Raw genomic sequence first — 17,376 nt, 5'->3', positions numbered from 1 at the left:
CCAACGATGGGTCGGATGATGGATCCGGACATTGTTTACATACATTTAAGTGAGATCCGGCTACAAAAAAAGTGCATAAATATCACTTAAGTGGTCAGAACTCGAGACAGGGTTGCCAGATTATCAATGTTGTAGACTCGTTGGAAAGGTCTTTTGATAACCTAACCAACGATGGGTCGGATGATGGATCCGGACATTGTTTACATACATTTAAGTGAGATCCGGCTACAAAAAAAGTGCATAAATATTACATAAGTGGCCAGAACTCCAGACAAGGTTGCCAGATCTTCAATATTTTAGACTCCTTGAAAAGGTCTTTCGATTACCCAACCATTGATGGATCGGATGATGGATCCGGACATTGTTTACATACATTTAAGTGAGATCCGGCTACAAAAAAGTGCATAAATATCACTTAAGTGGTCAGAACTCGAGATAGGGTTGCCAGATTATCAATGTTTTAAGTTCGTTAGAAAAGTCTTTTGACTACCTAACCAACGATGGGTCGGATGATGGATCCGGACATTGTTTACATACATTTAAGTGAGATCCAGATACAAAAAAGTGCATAAATATCACTTAAGTGGTCAGAACTCGAGATAGGGTTGCCAGATTATCATTGTTTTAAGCTCGTTGGAAAGGTCTTTCGATTACCTAACCAACGATGGGTCGGATGATGGATCTGGACATTGTTTACATACATTTAAGTGAGATCCGGCTACAAAAAAGTGCATAAATATCACTTAAGTGGTCAGAACTCGAGACAGGGTTGCCAGATTATCAATGTTTTAAGTTCGTTAGAAAAGTCTTTTGACTACCTAACCAACGATGGGTCGGATGATGGATCCGGACATTGTTTACATACATTTAAGTGAGATCCGGCTACAAAAAAAGTGCATAAATATTACATAAGTGGCCAGAACTCCAGACAAGGAAGCCAGATCTTCAATATTTTAGACTCCTTGAAAAGTTCTTTCGATTACCCAACCAACGATGGATCAGATGATGGATCCGGACATTGTTTACATACATTTAAGTGAGATCCGGCTACAAAAAAGTGCATAAATATCACTTAAGTGGTCAGAACTCGAGACAGGGTTGCCAGATTATCAATGTTGTAGACTCGTTGGAAAGGTCTTTTGATTACCTAACCAACGATGGGTCGGATGATGGATCCGGACATTGTTTACATACATTTAAGTGAGATCCGGCTACAAAAAAAGTGCATAAATATTACATAAGTGGCCAGAACTCCAGACAAGGTTGCCAGATCTTCAATATTTTAGACTCCTTGAAAAGGTCTTTCGATTACCCAACCATTGATGGATCGGATGATGGATCCGGACATTGTTTACATACATTTAAGTGAGATCCGGCTACAAAAAAGTGCATAAATATCACTTAAGTGGTCAGAACTCGAGATAGGGTTGCCAGATTATCAATGTTTTAAGTTCGTTAGAAAAGTCTTTTGACTACCTAACCAACGATGGGTCGGATGATGGATCCGGACATTGTTTACATACATTTAAGTGAGATCCGGCTACAAAAAAAGTGCATAAATATTACATAAGTGGCCAGAACTCCAGACAAGGTTGCCAGATCTTCAATATTTTAGACTCCTTGAAAAGGTCTTTCGATTACACAACCAACGATGGGTCGGATGATGGATCCGGACATTATTTACATACATTTAAGTAAGATCCGGCTACAAAAAGTGCATAAATATCACTTAAGTGGTCAGAACTTGAGACAGGGTTGCCAGATTATCAATGTTTTAAGTTCGTTAGAAAAGTCTTTTGACTACCTAACCAACGATGGGTCGGATGATGGATCCGGACATTGTTTACATACATTTAAGTGAGATCCGGCTACAAAAAAAGTGCATAAATATTACATAAGTGGCCAGAACTTCAGACAAGGTTGCCAGATCTTCAATATTTTAGACTCCTTGAAAAGGTCTTTTGATTACCTTACCAACGATGGGTCGGATGATGGATCCGGACATTATTTACATACATTTAAGTGAGATCCGGCTACAAAAAAGTGCATAAATATCACTTAAGTGGTCAGAACTAGAGACAGGGTTGCCAGATCTTCAATGTTTTAGGCTCGTTGGAAAGGTCTTTTGACTACCTAACCAACGATTGGTCGGGTGATGGATCCGGACATTGTTTACATACATTTAAGTGAGATCCGGCTACAAAAAAAGTGCATAAATATCACTTAAGTGGTCAGAACTCGAGACAAGGTTGCCAAATCATCAATATTTTAGACTCTTTGAAAAGGTCTTTCGATTACCCAACCAACGATGGATCGGATGATGGATCCGGACATTGTTTACATACATTTAAGTGAGATCCGGCTACAAAAAAAGTGCATAAATATCACTTAAGTGGTCAGAACTCGAGACAGGGTTGCCAGATTATCAATGTTGTAGACTCGTTGGAAAGGTCTTTTGATTACCTTACCAACGATGGGTCGGATGATGGATCCGGACATTGTTTACATACAGTTAAGTGAGTTCCAGCTACAAAAAAGTACATAAATATCACTTAAGTGGTCAGAACTCGAGACAGGGTTGCCAGATTCTCAATGTTTTATACTCGTTGGAAAGGTCTTTTGATTTCCTAACCAACGATGGGTCGGATGATGGATCCGGACATTGTTTACATACATTTAAGCGAGATCCGGCTACAAAAAAAGTGCATAAATATCACTTAAGTGGTCAGAACACGAGACAGGGTTGCCAGATTATCAATGTTGTAGACTCGTTGGAAAGGTCTTTCGATTACCTAACCAACGATGGGTCGGATGGTGGATCTGGACATTGTTTACATACATTTAAGTGAGATCCGGCTACAAAAAATTACATAAATATCATTTAAGTGGTTATAACTCGAGACAGGGTTGCCAGATCTTCAATGTTTTATACTCGTTGGAAAGGTCTTTTGATTACCTAACCAACGATGGGTCGGATGATGGATCTGGACATTGTTTACATACATTTAAGTGAGATCCGGCTACAAAAAATTACATAAATATCACTTAAGTGGTTATAACTCGAGACAGGGTTGCCAGATTATCAATGTTTTGGACTCGTTGGAAAGGTATTTCAATTACCTAACTAACGATGTATAGCATGATGATGTTTGGTACTGTTTACTGTCATTTATTCAACTTCTGAAAATATGTGAAAACACATTTTTATACATAACTTTTGAACTACTTATCGAAACTTTAAACAATTCAATAGCACCGTATGGGACCCTAAACTAAGTCGAATGCGACTGGTTTGGTCAAAATCGGTTCAGCCAGTGCTGAGAAAACTGCGTGACATTATTGGTCACATACACACACACATACACACACACATACACACACACATACACACAGACATTTGTTCAGTTTTCAATTCTGAGTCGATATGTATACATCAAGGTGGGTTTTCGAGCTTAAAATAAAAAGTTCAATTTTGGAGCAGGATTATAGCCTTACCTCAGTGAGGAAGGCAAAACCATTGAAGGCAGCATAATAATTTAAAAAAAAACAGTGGTTACAGTTTTTCAAACGATTTAAAATCTATGTTTTGAGGAAACAAAATTTTATGTGCTCAGTATTTCGGCATTGGAAGTTTTTAAGTGTTTCGATAAATTGTCCCTTTTCAGACTGTTGTCATATTTTACTCAGTGTACAATACTTATTTTACTTGAAAAAGATAAAATCAGTTGTTTCTGAGATGGTCACATGCTTTACATTATATTGCCACTGCAAGGTCAGTAACCTAATTGAAAATTTTCAAGTCCCTAGCAACAAACTCGCTCAACACCTCCTGCCAAGGGCATTCCAATTGTCCCAGACAAAATTTAAACAGCTCAAGATAACAATATTTGTCAACAGAGGCGGAATTTTTGCACACCTACCTTAACTTAATTTCGCATAAAAATGCTCGTCAAGTTAAACCTACTCAGCTAGTCCTTTCCCGAATACCAGCCCCCATCTGCCTGAAAATGAAGTTCGCTGTTAGCATCTGCGTCCTGGCCATCCTCTCCGTGACCTCACTGGTCCAGGGAGCCGCCACCTCGGTGTCCAGCTTGATGTGCACCGGAGCAGGTCTCTACCCGGATCCGTACGATTGCAACGCGTACCACGTCTGTTCGGCCAAGAAGCGCGCCTCGGAACCGCGTCGTTGCCCGGCCGGGTACGGATTCCAGTACACCTCGGCCAGCTCGACCGACGCCCCGTGCAAACAGCTGACCTCGGGCTCGGAGTGCCTTACGATTCAGTGCGACCCACAGCGGACCTTCCAGCCGTACGATCCGGCCAACCAGTTCTACGCCAGCTGCATCGGAAGCACGATCTACGTGTACCGTTGTGCCGACGGTGCTTCGTTCAACGGTTATGGCTGCTACTTCGAGTGCCCCGGCGAGGGAGTTTACCAGAACTCGGCGGAACCTACCACGTACTATCTGTGCGGAGCGGATCTGTCCTACCACACGATGTACTGTCCGAAGAATGCTGTGATGCCGGGGGATATGGAATTGTGTGCTATAAATTTTTGAACTCTTTAGTTTGTTGAACGTTAAAAAAAATAATCAGGCTTTAACTTGAACATTTACGAAAATAACTTTCAGTGCAACACTTGAGAAGAACAAAACCGTTTAGTGTACAGTTCTTTATTATACTAATAACATAAAATGAAAGCGTTTCAATAAAATATGTTGTGTTGGTTGAAAAAGTATATTTTTTTAATCACAAATTTGCTTTGATCTCCAATTGTTAATGTTACATGTTTATGTTCTTTGGAAATGCAATGTTGGAAATCATGATTATAATTATCAAAGATTGCGTATTTTATAGTACGAGGAAGTGTGCTTTAATAAAAGTTGTCTGCTTGTCTTCCCGGTTAGATAAAAAAAAGTCATTTACAAACACTATCTTTATTTCATTCTCACATTACATCAGCGCCAACGGTGTCACGCAGAACTTTGTCCGATCGTCAAACACCATCCCCTTGGCGCACGACTTGACGCGGGACTTGAGCGCGGCCCCGCTGAAGAAGCACTCGTAGTACCGATTCCGGTTGGTCGAATCGGCAAACTTGCCCTCCTGGCGGCACTTGAACTCACACTTGTACCCATCGAATTCGGCCCCGTCGGAACACTTGAACAGGACCACCTCGGTCACCGTTGATTCCTCCTCCGGCTGATAGCAGTATCCGTAGTATTGCTTAGTATTTCCGTAGTACGACCAAACTCCGTTAGACTTGGAGCAGTCCAGCTTTTGGCAGTCGTTGGCAAACACCTGGCGCTTGCAGCCGTTGGTTTTGAGGTCAAACACGTACCCCGGCATGCAGTCGTACTTGGAGGGCTTCAACGAGGAGTCGCACAGGTAGTAGTAGTGGCAGTCGTTGGGATCTGTTGGAGTTCGTAAGGGTTCATGATCGTCCCAGAAACACACCACGAAGTCAACTCACCCGGGAAGTATCCCTCCGAGGTGCACTGGAACTTGTCCTGGCACTGCTGACGCTCGGGATCCGGCTGTCCGGAACAGTAAGCCCCCGAGTCCAGCGAACTAATACAGTACGGAGCTTCCGCCGGGCAACTCTTCGCCGGAAGTGCCTTCTTGTTCAGGCAAACGGTGATCTTCGTGCAATCCGTACAAACCGGAACGTTTTCACTCTTTTCACAAGCATTCTCATCGAACGGATTCTCCGGCGTCGAATCCCCAGGTTCCACTTCACCAGGATCGTCACTGCCAAGCACTTGTCCGGAAGTGGTCGCGATTGCCACGCAAAGAACTCCGAAAATCACCGCCACAAGTTGTCGCATCTTGATAAAAAACCGACAGAGAACTGTTTTCTGTAGACCCTCAACAGCCCTCATTTATACCTTTAGGAAGTGATGCAGGTGTGATTCAGCTTGTGGATGACCAAATGTGTGCCAAAATTGCAAAGGTCGTTCAACGATATGCTGCCAAGTGGAGTAGAAATCGATGTTAGAACATTGTTTTTGGGAGAGATAACAGTGAAAGGAACTGATTGCTGAAGTGTACGCCCTTGGGTCTAAGATATCAGAGTGTTGTTGTAAACCGGTGACGAATTGGGAGAAGATGAGGAGTCTTTGCTGGCGAAATTTTTGAAGTCATTCAATAAGTAGAAGTCATTCATAAAGCATCTTTGCTTAATTTGTAAAGGGAACATATCAACTGGGAAAATATCTATCTTCTTCTTATAACTTGCGAACCAGATAAACAAACAATTAAACATTACAAAAATACAATGCCTCCTTAACTAGAGATCCTAAGTACCCAAACAGACACGAGTTTGACGTATCCAAATCATCCAAACGAGCATTTGCCTTTACGCCCAGCAAAACTTATCAGTGTTGCCAAGCTCAAAACATACGTTGCCAGATCGATTTAGCCAGCTTAGACCAGTCTCCCTATTTAGGGTCTCTATCCTTAACCTGATAAAAGGTTGTAAACTGACAGGCTCTCGTTACAAATAAACAATCAATTACAATTACAATTACAATAAAAAATAATACAAATTTCAAAAAAGCCTAGCTTTGTCGTAAATATTTATATGAGCAATTCTCTACGAAATCGGTCTTTTTTCTTCAATTTTAATTTTTGTATTTTTTAATCCGGCTGAAACTTTTTTGGTGCCTTCGGTATGCCCAAAGAAGCCATTTTGCATCATTAGTTTGTCCATATAATTTTCCATACAAATTCGGCAGCTGTCCATACAAAAATGATGTATGAAAATTCAAAAATCTGTATCTTTTGAAGGAATTTTTGATCGATTTGGTGTCTTCGGCAAAGTTGTAGGTATGGATACGGACTACACTGGAAAAATAATACACGGTAAAAAAATTTGGTGATTTTTTATTTAACTTTTATCACTAAAACTTGATTTACAAAAAACACTATTTTTAATTTTTGATATGTTTTAGAAGACATAAAATGCCAACTTTTCAGAAATTTCCAGGTTGTGCAAAAATCACTGACCGAGTTATGAATTTTTAATCAATACTGATTTTTCAAAAATCGAAATTTTGGTCGTAAAATTTTCAACTTCATTTTTCGATGTAAAATCAAATTTGCAATCAAAAGTACTTTACTAAAATTTTGATAAAGTGCACCGTTTTCAAGTTATAGCCATATTTAAGTGACTTTTTGAAAATAGTCGCAGTTTTTCATTTTTAAATTAGTGCACATGTTTGCCCAGTTTTGAAAAAATATTTTGAAAAGCTGAGAAAATTCTCTATATTTTGCTTATTCGGACTATGTTGATACGACCTTTAGTTGCTGAGATATTGCAATGCAAAGGTTTAAAAACAGGAAAATTGATGTTTTCTAAGTTTCACCCAAACAACCCACCATTTTCTATCGTCAATATCTCAGCAACTAATGGTCCGATTTTCAATGTTAATATATGAAACAATTGTGAAATTTTCCGATCTTTTCGAAAAAATATTTTTGGAATTTTCAAATCAAGACAAACATTTTAAAAGGGCGTAATATTGAATGTTTGGCCTTTGTGAAATGTTAGTCTTGATTTGAAAATTCCAAAATATTTTTTCGAAGAGATCGGAAAATTTCACAAATGTTTCATATATTAACATTGAAAATCGGACCATTAGTTGCTGAGATATTGACGATAGAAAATGGTGGGTTGTTTGGGTGAAACTTAGAAAACATCAATTTTCCTGTTTTTAAACCTTTGCATTGCAATATCTCAGCAACTAAAGGTCGTATCAACAAAGTCCAAATAAGCAAAATATAGAGAATTTTCTCAGCTTTTCAAAATATTTTTTCAAAACTGGGCAAACATGTGCACTAATTTAAAAATGAAAAACTGCGACTATTTTCAAAAAGTCACTTAAATATGGCTATAACTTGAAAACGGTGCACTTTATCAAAATTTCAGTAAAGTACTTTTTGATTGCAAATTTGATTTTACATCGAAAAATGAAGTTGAAAATTTTACGACCAAAATTTCGATTTTTGAAAAATCAGTATTGATTAAAAATTCATAACTCGGTCAGTGATTTTTGCACAACCTGAAATTTCTGAAAAGTTGGCATTTTATGCCTTCTAAAACATATCAAAAATAAAAAAATTAAAAATAGTGTTTTTTGTAAATCAAGTTTTAGTGATAAAAGTTAAATAAAAAATCACCAAATTTTTTTACCGTGTATTATTTTTTCCAGTGTAGTCCGTATCCATACCTACAACTTTGCCGAAGACACCAAATCGATCAAAAATTCCTTCAAAAGATACTGATTTTGAATTTTCATACATCATTTTTGTATGGACAGCTGCCGAATTTGTATGGAAAATTATATGGACAAACTAATGATGCAAAATGGCTTCTTTGGGCATACCGAAGGCACCAAAAAAGTTTCAGTCGGATTAAAAAATACAAAAAAAATCGAATGACCGAAATCCTAGAGAACTGCTCATATATAAAATAGGCCCTGTTTAGGATTTTTACAATACTTTTGGCGTATTTGAACGCGTTTTAATTAATTTTGCACATTCTTTTATAAACTGTGGGTAAAGGCGAAACAAGCTTTTTTTAGGCTGCATTAAGGCTACCAACGGATTTTTTTCCTTACCATACGGATTTCGACCCTATTCGCGGATATTTAACAGACCGGATTTTCATATGAATTTTATTTTCGTATAAAACGGATTTGTACGGAATTTGACGATGAAAATATTTACTTTTTTTTTTGTTTTAAGTTTTATTTCTAAGAGAAAATTTTTATTCTATTGTCTGTTTGTTTGTTTGTTTGTTTTCAATTGATATTTTGGCGATTTTCAAAATAGCTTTTTTCGAATTTTTGAAAACAATAAAAATAGAACAGGACAAGGCAGAGACAAGTAGGGTGTCTACCCAAGTAACATTTTAGGCTTTATCAAAGCTGTCACAACCGCTATAAAACCTATCAGCCAAAACCAAAATTAAAACCACTTAGTTCTAACAAACTCCCCAGAACCTTGATAAACCCCACTTAAAACCCAAAAGGACCTCCGCAAAAGGTTGTTACGACCTATTTATAAAACCTACATAGGAGTTCAAGGTATTACAACTTAATCCTAACAACATCCTTAAAGCCTTGATAAAACTTTTGTTAAAACCTAGTCAGGAGTTATGGAAAAATGACATTTCATACGTCTTCAAACGTCTTATGCCAAATAGGTTTTATTTTGGCAAAAATAAGTCTTCGTCTTGCCAAATGAAATTATGGAGATGGTTATCAAAAATGGCAATGATAAATAATAGATATTAGAGGTACATAATCCAAATAATTTGAAAACTTATTTCACGCAAATGAAGGCTCAAATTCAGCTGCGGTTGAAATTTTATTGATAAATTTAGGGGAGATAGAGCCAAAAAATTCAACTCGCTTCATCAAAAATCATTATTTTGTAATCATAGTGTTTAATGTTAAAAAATATTTTAATGCAAGTTCTTTAAAATTCAAAATAGTTTTAAACATCTATCTATTAAATGTGTGTTTTCATCAAATTTACATCACATTTTTCAGTTTTCTATTTTTTCAATCAAGCTGGCGGTCAATCATATTCAATCAGAGCACGCATTTAGCGCCATATTTATGCAATGCTATTTGGCCGCGATAAATGCTCTTTTAGGAGCTTATGGTTTCAAGTGAGCTTTTTACATGCCTAATGTCATTTGACAGCTACAACACAGGTTTAAACAAAGCATGCGATAAAACCGTTTGGCATGGCATTGCCATCTGGTTTTCAAGCCTCTATTAAAACTTTCAGAAAACCTTATTGAAAGCCAGTTGGCTTTTATTTCCACCCGGTTTTATGTCCGAGGCATAAAACCCTGTTAGAACCTATTAATTAGCTTGTTGGTTGCAGTGAACGCACAAATAAAACTATTAAGCAATCAAGATGATACAATAAAACCTTAATAAAACTTGGTGGTGGCTAGTTGGTTTAAAAATGTTACTTGGGCTAGGTCACACCATTTTACATTTACTGAAATCAGCCTTAAGTTTAAATGATTGGTTTAGTTTTTCGTACATAGATTCCTTTAGAATAGTTGAAGATGACTTAATGTCGTTTGCATCATTTCAAATGTTTTGTATAACCAGCTATGTATTGTTAAAATGCCCAATTTTGGTCAAAATAAGAAAATTTTAAGTTCTCAATTTGTATATATACTAAACTTGTTATATTCTGAACGCAAACGTATAGGGGTAATTCTCCGCCAACTCACACAGCAGTTGCCCCGACCCCTCTTCGATTTGCGTGAAACTTTGTCCTAAGGGGTAACTTTTGTCCCTGATCACGAATCCGAGGTCCATTTTTTGATATCTCGTGACGGAGGGGCGGTACGACCCCTTCCATTTTGCACATGCGAAAAAGAGGTGTTTTTCAATAATTTGCAGCCTGAAACGGTGATGAGATAGAAATTTGGTGTCAAAGGGACTTTTATGTAAAATTAGACGCCCGATTTGATGGCGTACTCAGAATTCGAAAAACGTATTTTCATCGAAAAAACACTAAAAAGTGTTAAAAATTCTCCCATTTTCCGTTACTCGACTGTAAAATTTTGGAACATGTCATTTTATGGGAAATTTAATGTACTTTTCGAATCTACATTGTCCCAGAAGGGTCATTTTTCATTTAGAACAAAATTTTTCATTTTAAAATTTCGTGTTTTTTCTAACTTTGCAGGGTTATTTTTTAGAGTGTAACAGTGTTCTACAAAGTTGTAGAGCAGACAATTACAAAAATTTTGATATATATACATAAGGGGTTTGCTTATAAACATCACAAGTTATCACGATTTTACGAAAAAAAGTTTCAAAAAAGTTGGTCGTCATCGATCATGGCCGTTCATGGTCACCCGCGACAGACACGGACGACGAAACAAAGAGAAACGCAAAAAGTAACTTTTTCAAAACTTTTTTTCGTAAAATCGCGATAACTTGTGATGTTTATAAGCAAACCCCTTATGTCTATATATCAAAATTTTTGTAATTGTCTGTTCTACAACTTTGTAGAACATTGTTACACTCTAAAAAATAACCCTGCAAAGTTAGAAAAACACGAAATTTTAAAATGAAAAATTTTGTTCTAAATGAAAAAATGACCCTTCTGGGACAATGTAGATTCGAAAAGTACATTAAATTTCCCATAAAATGACATGTTCCAAAATTTTTACAGTCGAGTAACGGAAAATGGGAGAATTTTAAAACTTTTTAGTGTTTTTTCGATGAAAAATACGTTTTTCGGAATTCTGAGTACGCCATCAAATCGGGCGTCTAATTTTACATAAAAGTCCCTTTGACACCAAATTTCTATCTCATCACCGTTTCAGGCTGCAAATTATTGAAAAACACCTCTTTTTCGCATGTTCAAAATGGAAGGGTCGTACCGCCCCTCCGTCACGAGATATCAAAAAACGGACCTCGGATTCGTGATCAGGGACAAAAGTTACCCCTTAGGACAAAGTTTCACGCAAATCGAAGAGGGGTCGGGGCAACTTTTCCCGATTTCGTGTGAGTTGGTAGAGAATTACCCATAGGTTTTATGTGAAATTGCTGTAACTTACAGAAAGTCAATAGTTTGGAAGAACAAGAAACAGAGCGTGAGAATTCTTTAAAATGTGGAAAGGTGATCAAGTTACCCTTATTTTTCTAAAATTTATAAATATTTATGTGAGTCAAAATAAATAAGTCTCGGTCCGGGATTTGAGAGGTTAATTTCCTCTCGTCAGGTTTGTTTTTTTTTCTATGCGATACAATATCAGATTAAAGTTAAAGTTAAAATATGAGTTGTGTTGAGAAGAATTTCCTTACAAGTATTAAGGAAACTTATAAACATACATAAAAAATTCGATAGTTATCATAGAAATTTTCCTATAGTTCGTTTCACTTCAAAATATTATAAAAATATTGTAAAATAAACTTTATTCAATAAAGAAACGTAAGAAAATTAAATTTCCGATATTTCAGCTTGCATTATTTATGAAAATCTGTGGCATTTTCGGATCAATAAAACTACAACACATGTTTATTTTGTGCAATTAAGGCAATTTATTTACTTCCGCTTGTGTCAATGGTTTTGTAAATCACTATACAACACTTGCATATAATTTGGTGAACGAGCTTAATTGTGCTTTGCGCTGGTGTAGATCTATGTGTGTAATTTTTTTTCTTAATGTGCTAAATTTTGCAGTTTCTTGTTCTCAAAATATAAAATAAATATCAAATTATTCCTAATCCTAACGATGAATTTAGTTATCTATCCATGCTGCATGCCGAATAATGAGAGCCTTGTCGCTAAACTTAAGCCTAAACTAAACATTTTGGGTTGTTTTGAAACTTATACTAATTAGGATGCTGTGTAAAAATTTAAAACTATTGCAAAAAAATAGGAAATTTTCTCATTAACTAATTCACATTTTAAAAACAAATATCAAAAGCACAACCCTATCAAGACCAATATTTGGCCGCCGCCAGGCTGTTGTTGCTGTAAGCCTGCTGCATCTGGTGATATTCAACAGGTCCTCCAGATGGTCCCGTCGAGGGACAACTGTTGCCGAGACCACCCCCATAGCCACCCCCTTGGCCCGGATGGGGCGGGTAGGACTGACTCCAGGACGACTCCTGGGGAGTAGCGGCAATGCCCGAAGCAGCAACGGCGGCCGCAGCCACCGCAGCCGAACTCAGCTTGGTCGCGTAGCTGTCGGCGGACAGGCCGGAACCGATGCCACCGCCACCTCCGTGGGCCGCCGTCGGGCTCAGCTTGACCGAGGAGGAGGAACTTTCGTGGGCCGGTTTCAGGTTGTACTCTTCGTTCATCATTTTGGCGTACTCGGCGGGGATGTAATCTGGAAGAGGGTTGGGGAGGATTTAGAAACGTTAGAAGCAGATCAAAAAGTTGCTCTGAATATTTTACCTTGACTATTCTGGTGGAATCCCATGGCGGCCGCTGCTGCCGCCGAGTTCGGCCCAAAGTTCTGCCCGGTCGGGCCAAAATGCCCCGGGTGGTGATAGCCGGCGGACGAGAACGACCCCGCGCCGTAGTCATAGTTTGCCGCCGCAGCTGCCATCTGGTACGAGTCCTGGGCGGCGGCCGCTGCCGCCGACACTCCCGGATGGTACTGGCTCATCGGAATCGACTGCAGAGAGCCCAACGGTGCGGACATCTGCGAGCCGGCGTGCTTCCGGAGGCGTGCCCTCCGATTGCTGAACCACACCTGGATGCGGGCCTCGGTCAGGTTCGTGTTGGAGGCCAGCTCCTCGCGGGTGTACACGTCCGGATACTGGGTCCGCTGGAAGGCCTTCTCCAGCGCTTCGAGCTGCTCGCCGGAGAAGGTGGTCCGCGAGCGGCGCTGTTTCCGCTTCAGCTGGATCCCCGGCTCGGATTCGATGTCACTCGAGTCGGAACCGCGACCTACATCAAACCAAAAATGAGAGAGAAAAAAATCATGAGAAAACGTCGCCACGCGTGGAAAATCGCCATCTGTGCTGTAGATGCGTGCTTTAATTGTGACTTGATTTGGCATGAAATTAGTTTAGACAGACTTGTATTTTCCCGTCTCAATCTCAAGTCTCACACTTAGAAAATTTAAAGTGTCCCCAAGGTGGTGAATGCAAGGCCGAGTGCAAGGCTTAAATTTAATTTTCCGCTTGATTGAGTGGAAATCGATTGGAAAAGTTTCCGTCAATGAACAACCCAGTCAGCAGCAGCAGCAACATAATTGATCGGAAGTGGTTGTGAAAGCGAAAGTTTTCAAACTGTCGCAGAATGTTGACGCACGCTGGTGTTATTTCACATCTTGGTGAAATAGTTATGTAATGCATGGCAATGAGCTTCATAAAGTCAATATTTTACATCAAATTGTTTGAACTAAGCAGGGGCCAACGAACTGTGCCGAGATGAACGTAAATCGCCTGCAGGTATGCAAGCAAATGCCTACCTTGAAAACAACCTAGAATGGAAACTTGGATGTAATGTTGTATGCAAGTTCCACAGAGAAACACATAACAAATCTTATTTGAATTCATTATGCGAAGAAATATGATTGGCAGGTTAAAGATTTGGTCCAAATTCCATCTAGGGGAGATATACCAATTTTAATCATTCTAAGCCGTTCGACCAATTCTCATCACTTTTGCCGTTTTCCGCTATTAAATCAACATTTTCAGATGTATCAACAATGGAGAGTTGCTTGCTCACTTTTATTTGAGCTATTTATTACTTTATTAAAGCTGTAATTCATGATTCAAGTGCTGATAAGCCGATAATAGATATAGGCCTCAAAAGGGTATAGTTCCCTTGATTAGTAAATTTTCAATGTTCAAACAAATTTCATTGCAAAACTATTGCTGGAAACATAGAAGGTACCGTAAACTGGGGTTAATCGGGGCACATAGGGCGAATCGATTCACCCCAGATTACGGTACGTAAATACTCGAAAATCTGTATCTCTTGGAAAAAATTTCTGATCGATACGGTGTCTCCAGCAAAGTTGTAGATATGATGAGATTTTTGTTTTGCAGGCTTTTAAATTTGTTAAAAAATGATTTGTTTTAGTGAACAAAAAATTGCAACTTTTTAAGCTATAATTGTACGACTAAATTGTGCCAAATCAAATTCGCAATCGATAAGCACTTTACAAATATTTTGATAAAGTGTGCCGATTTCAAGATAAGTCGCTTAAAGATTATACTTTCAGGACTTATACTAAAAAAAAACAGTTTTTTTATTTGTCTCAGAAAAAAAATAAAATTGGACAGTGGATAAATGCAAAATAAATACGAAAGTTGAAATTGGGTAAGTTTAACCCAAACAGCCCTCATTTTCAACGACAATATCTCAGCAACTTATGGTTAAATTTTCAATGTTTAAAAATGAAACTAACGTAAAGTTTTCTGATCTCCTCGAAAAAATATTTTTTTGAATTAAATATACTTAATTGAATTTTTCTAATAGTAATTACATTTGATTTACATAATAAGTGGTCAGCTGTTGCTCTTTAGCTTTAGTTTGATTTTTTTTGGATAATTTTGGAGTCAAGATTAAAATTGCAATATTCAAAAATCCGAGCGTTTGAAGATTCGCAGATTCGATAATTCGTTGATTTAATGATTTAAAAATTTGATGATTCGAAGATTTGAAAATTCAGAGATTTGAAGAAAATTGAAAATCCGAAGATTCGAAGATCTGGAGATTCGAAAAGTTTAAGATTTTAGGATTTGAAGGCTCGTAGATTTGAAGTTCAGAAATTTCGTAGTCCAGAAAATTCGAATTCGATGCCTGGTTTCAATGATTCGATGTTTCGAAAATTCAAATTTTGCTAGATTCGAAGATAACAAGATTCGATGATTTGTAGCTTTGAAGAATTGTAGATTCGAAGATTTCAAGATTTTATAATTTTTGGGTGCACAGCAACGAAGGAAGTTGTTGTCTTCTTAATCCAAAATTTACTAACTTACGGACCTAATCATGAAACAATCTGATTGTAAAAATAGGCAAATTTTGTTGTAAATTGCTTAGTAGACAGTACTTCAGGGGATGAATGAAAAAATTTGAGAATACTAAAGGCTCAAAATTTGAAGTTTCAAAGTATAAAAAAATCGAAGCCTAGAAAATCTAAGATTTGAAGATACGGAATTCAATGCCTTAAATTATTCAAATATAGAAAATTCAATGATTTGATGCTTTTAATAATTTGATTTTAGATTCGAAGATTTATAGATGAGAAGATTCGAAAATTACAAGATTCGATGATTCGAAGATTGGTTGATTCGAAAAATTGTAAATTCGATTATTCAAGCACGTTTTGATGATTTGAAATTTTTAAGTTTATATAATACCAACTTAAGAATTCTAAGATGTAAAGATTCACAAATTCTATGCGCAAATTATTCAAAGATGCAAAGATTCGAATTCATGATTTGATGAGTATATTGATTAATATTATGATGATTATATTTCGAAGAAACAATGATTCAATGATTTGAAGTTTCGAAGATTCGAAGACTTGAAGATTTGAAGATTTTGTATTTGAAGATTCAGAGATTTTATGACTCGAAAATTCGAAGATTCAAAGATTTGAAAATTCAAGATTCGCAGGTTGACGATTCAGAAAATCAAAAATTCTAATATACGAAGATTTGATAATTCAAAGATTCAAAGATTCAAAGATTCAAAGATTCAAAGATTCAAAGATTCAAAGATTCAAAGATTCAAAGATTCAAAGATTCAAAGATTCAAAGATTCAAAGATTCAAAGATTCAAAGATTCAAAGATTCAAAGATTCAAAGATTCAAAGATTCAAAGATTCAAAGATTCAAAGATTCAAAGATTCAAAGATTCAAAGATTCAAAGATTCAAAGATTCAAAGATTCAAAGATTCAAAGATTCAAAGATTCAAAGATTCAAAGATTCAAAGATTCAAAGATTCAAAGATTCAAAGATTCAAAGATTCAAAGATTCAAAGATTCAAAGATTCAAAGATTCAAAGATTCAAAGATTCAAAGATTCAAAGATTCAAAGATTCAAAGATTCAAAGATTCAAAGATTCAAAGATTCAAAGATTCAAAGATTCAAAGATTCAAAGATTCAAAGATTCAAAGATTCAAAGATTCAAAGATTCAAAGATTCAAAGATTCAAAGATTCAAAGATTCAAAGATTCAAAGATTCAACACGGAAAGGGGATCCATCGCCAAATCGCGATAAAGTTCGCTAAAACTAGCGAAAAATGTCGCTAATTTCTCAGCCTGCACAAAAATTACCTAGAATCGCTAATTTTTTTCGCTGGTTTGGAAACCGATGAAATTCTACCAAACCAGTGAAAAAAAAACACTGGTTTGGTGAAAAATGTCGCTGTTTGGGGATCAGTTTTGCTAGAATCAGAAAATTTTCTCGCTGGTTTGGAAAAAGCGGCAGGGCACCAAAATCAACCAGTAGATTATTGTGCTGGTTTTGGGAAACAATTCGCTGGTCCAGCGGATTTTTTCACTGAACTGGTGTTCCTTCACGCTGGATCAGCGTTTTCTATCGCTGACGTCCGGGTTTTTTTTTTCCACGGCAGCAGCTCGTACCAAAATCAACCAGGAGATTATTCTACTGGTTCCGGGAAAAAATCCGCTGGTTCAGCGAATGTTTCCACTGGAACAGTGTTTTTTTGCACTGGATCAGCGTTTTTTATCACCGACGTTTGTTTTTTTTGTTTTGGCGGCAGAAGCCTATGCCAAAATAAACCAGGTTGTACTTACTTGCCACAGCACAAACTGTTCCGCGGCCATGGTCAAGTTCCTCGCCTACGATTCTTGCTGCCACCTGCGACAATTTGTGCACTCATCTATGCAGCA

The 17,376-nt window shown here is 37.4% G+C and overlaps 3 protein-coding genes across 3 annotated transcripts in view; 1 reads left to right on the top strand and 2 right to left on the bottom strand.

The window, feature by feature from the left end:
• Nucleotides 1-3,995: 3,995 nt before the first annotated feature.
• On the top strand, nucleotides 3,996-4,559 carry LOC119766008. Its single transcript, XM_038250326.1, has one exon. The coding sequence runs from the start codon at nucleotides 4,008-4,010 to the stop codon at nucleotides 4,557-4,559; it is 552 nt and encodes a 183-aa protein (XP_038106254.1). The 5' UTR covers nucleotides 3,996-4,007.
• A 359-nt stretch (nucleotides 4,560-4,918) lies between these two features.
• On the bottom strand, nucleotides 4,919-5,871 carry LOC6054684. The gene is made up of 2 exons (XM_001870522.2): nucleotides 5,474-5,871; nucleotides 4,919-5,414 (listed from the first exon to the last, which is right to left on the bottom strand). The coding sequence occupies exons 1-2, from the start codon at nucleotides 5,826-5,828 to the stop codon at nucleotides 4,954-4,956; spliced, it is 816 nt and encodes a 271-aa protein (XP_001870557.2). The 5' UTR covers nucleotides 5,829-5,871; the 3' UTR covers nucleotides 4,919-4,953.
• Nucleotides 5,872-12,099: 6,228 nt separating this feature from the next.
• Nucleotides 12,100-17,376, bottom strand: part of LOC6047129 (protein gooseberry-neuro) — a 112,106-nt gene continuing 106,829 nt past the window's right edge. The window contains exons 4-5 of the mRNA XM_038256970.1: nucleotides 12,952-13,449; nucleotides 12,100-12,883 (exon numbers count right to left, since the gene is read on the bottom strand). Coding sequence (XP_038112898.1) covers nucleotides 12,486-12,883; nucleotides 12,952-13,449 — 896 coding nt within the window. The 3' untranslated portion in view covers nucleotides 12,100-12,485. The remainder of the gene's footprint in view (nucleotides 12,884-12,951; nucleotides 13,450-17,376) is intronic.

This window comes from Culex quinquefasciatus, chromosome 2 (assembly GCF_015732765.1).
Source record: "Culex quinquefasciatus strain JHB chromosome 2, VPISU_Cqui_1.0_pri_paternal, whole genome shotgun sequence".
In the NCBI taxonomy this organism is placed as follows: Eukaryota; Metazoa; Arthropoda; class Insecta; order Diptera; family Culicidae; genus Culex; species Culex quinquefasciatus.
The sequence above is the reverse complement of the archived record's forward strand: the minus strand, read 5'-3'. Positions and strand labels throughout refer to the sequence as shown.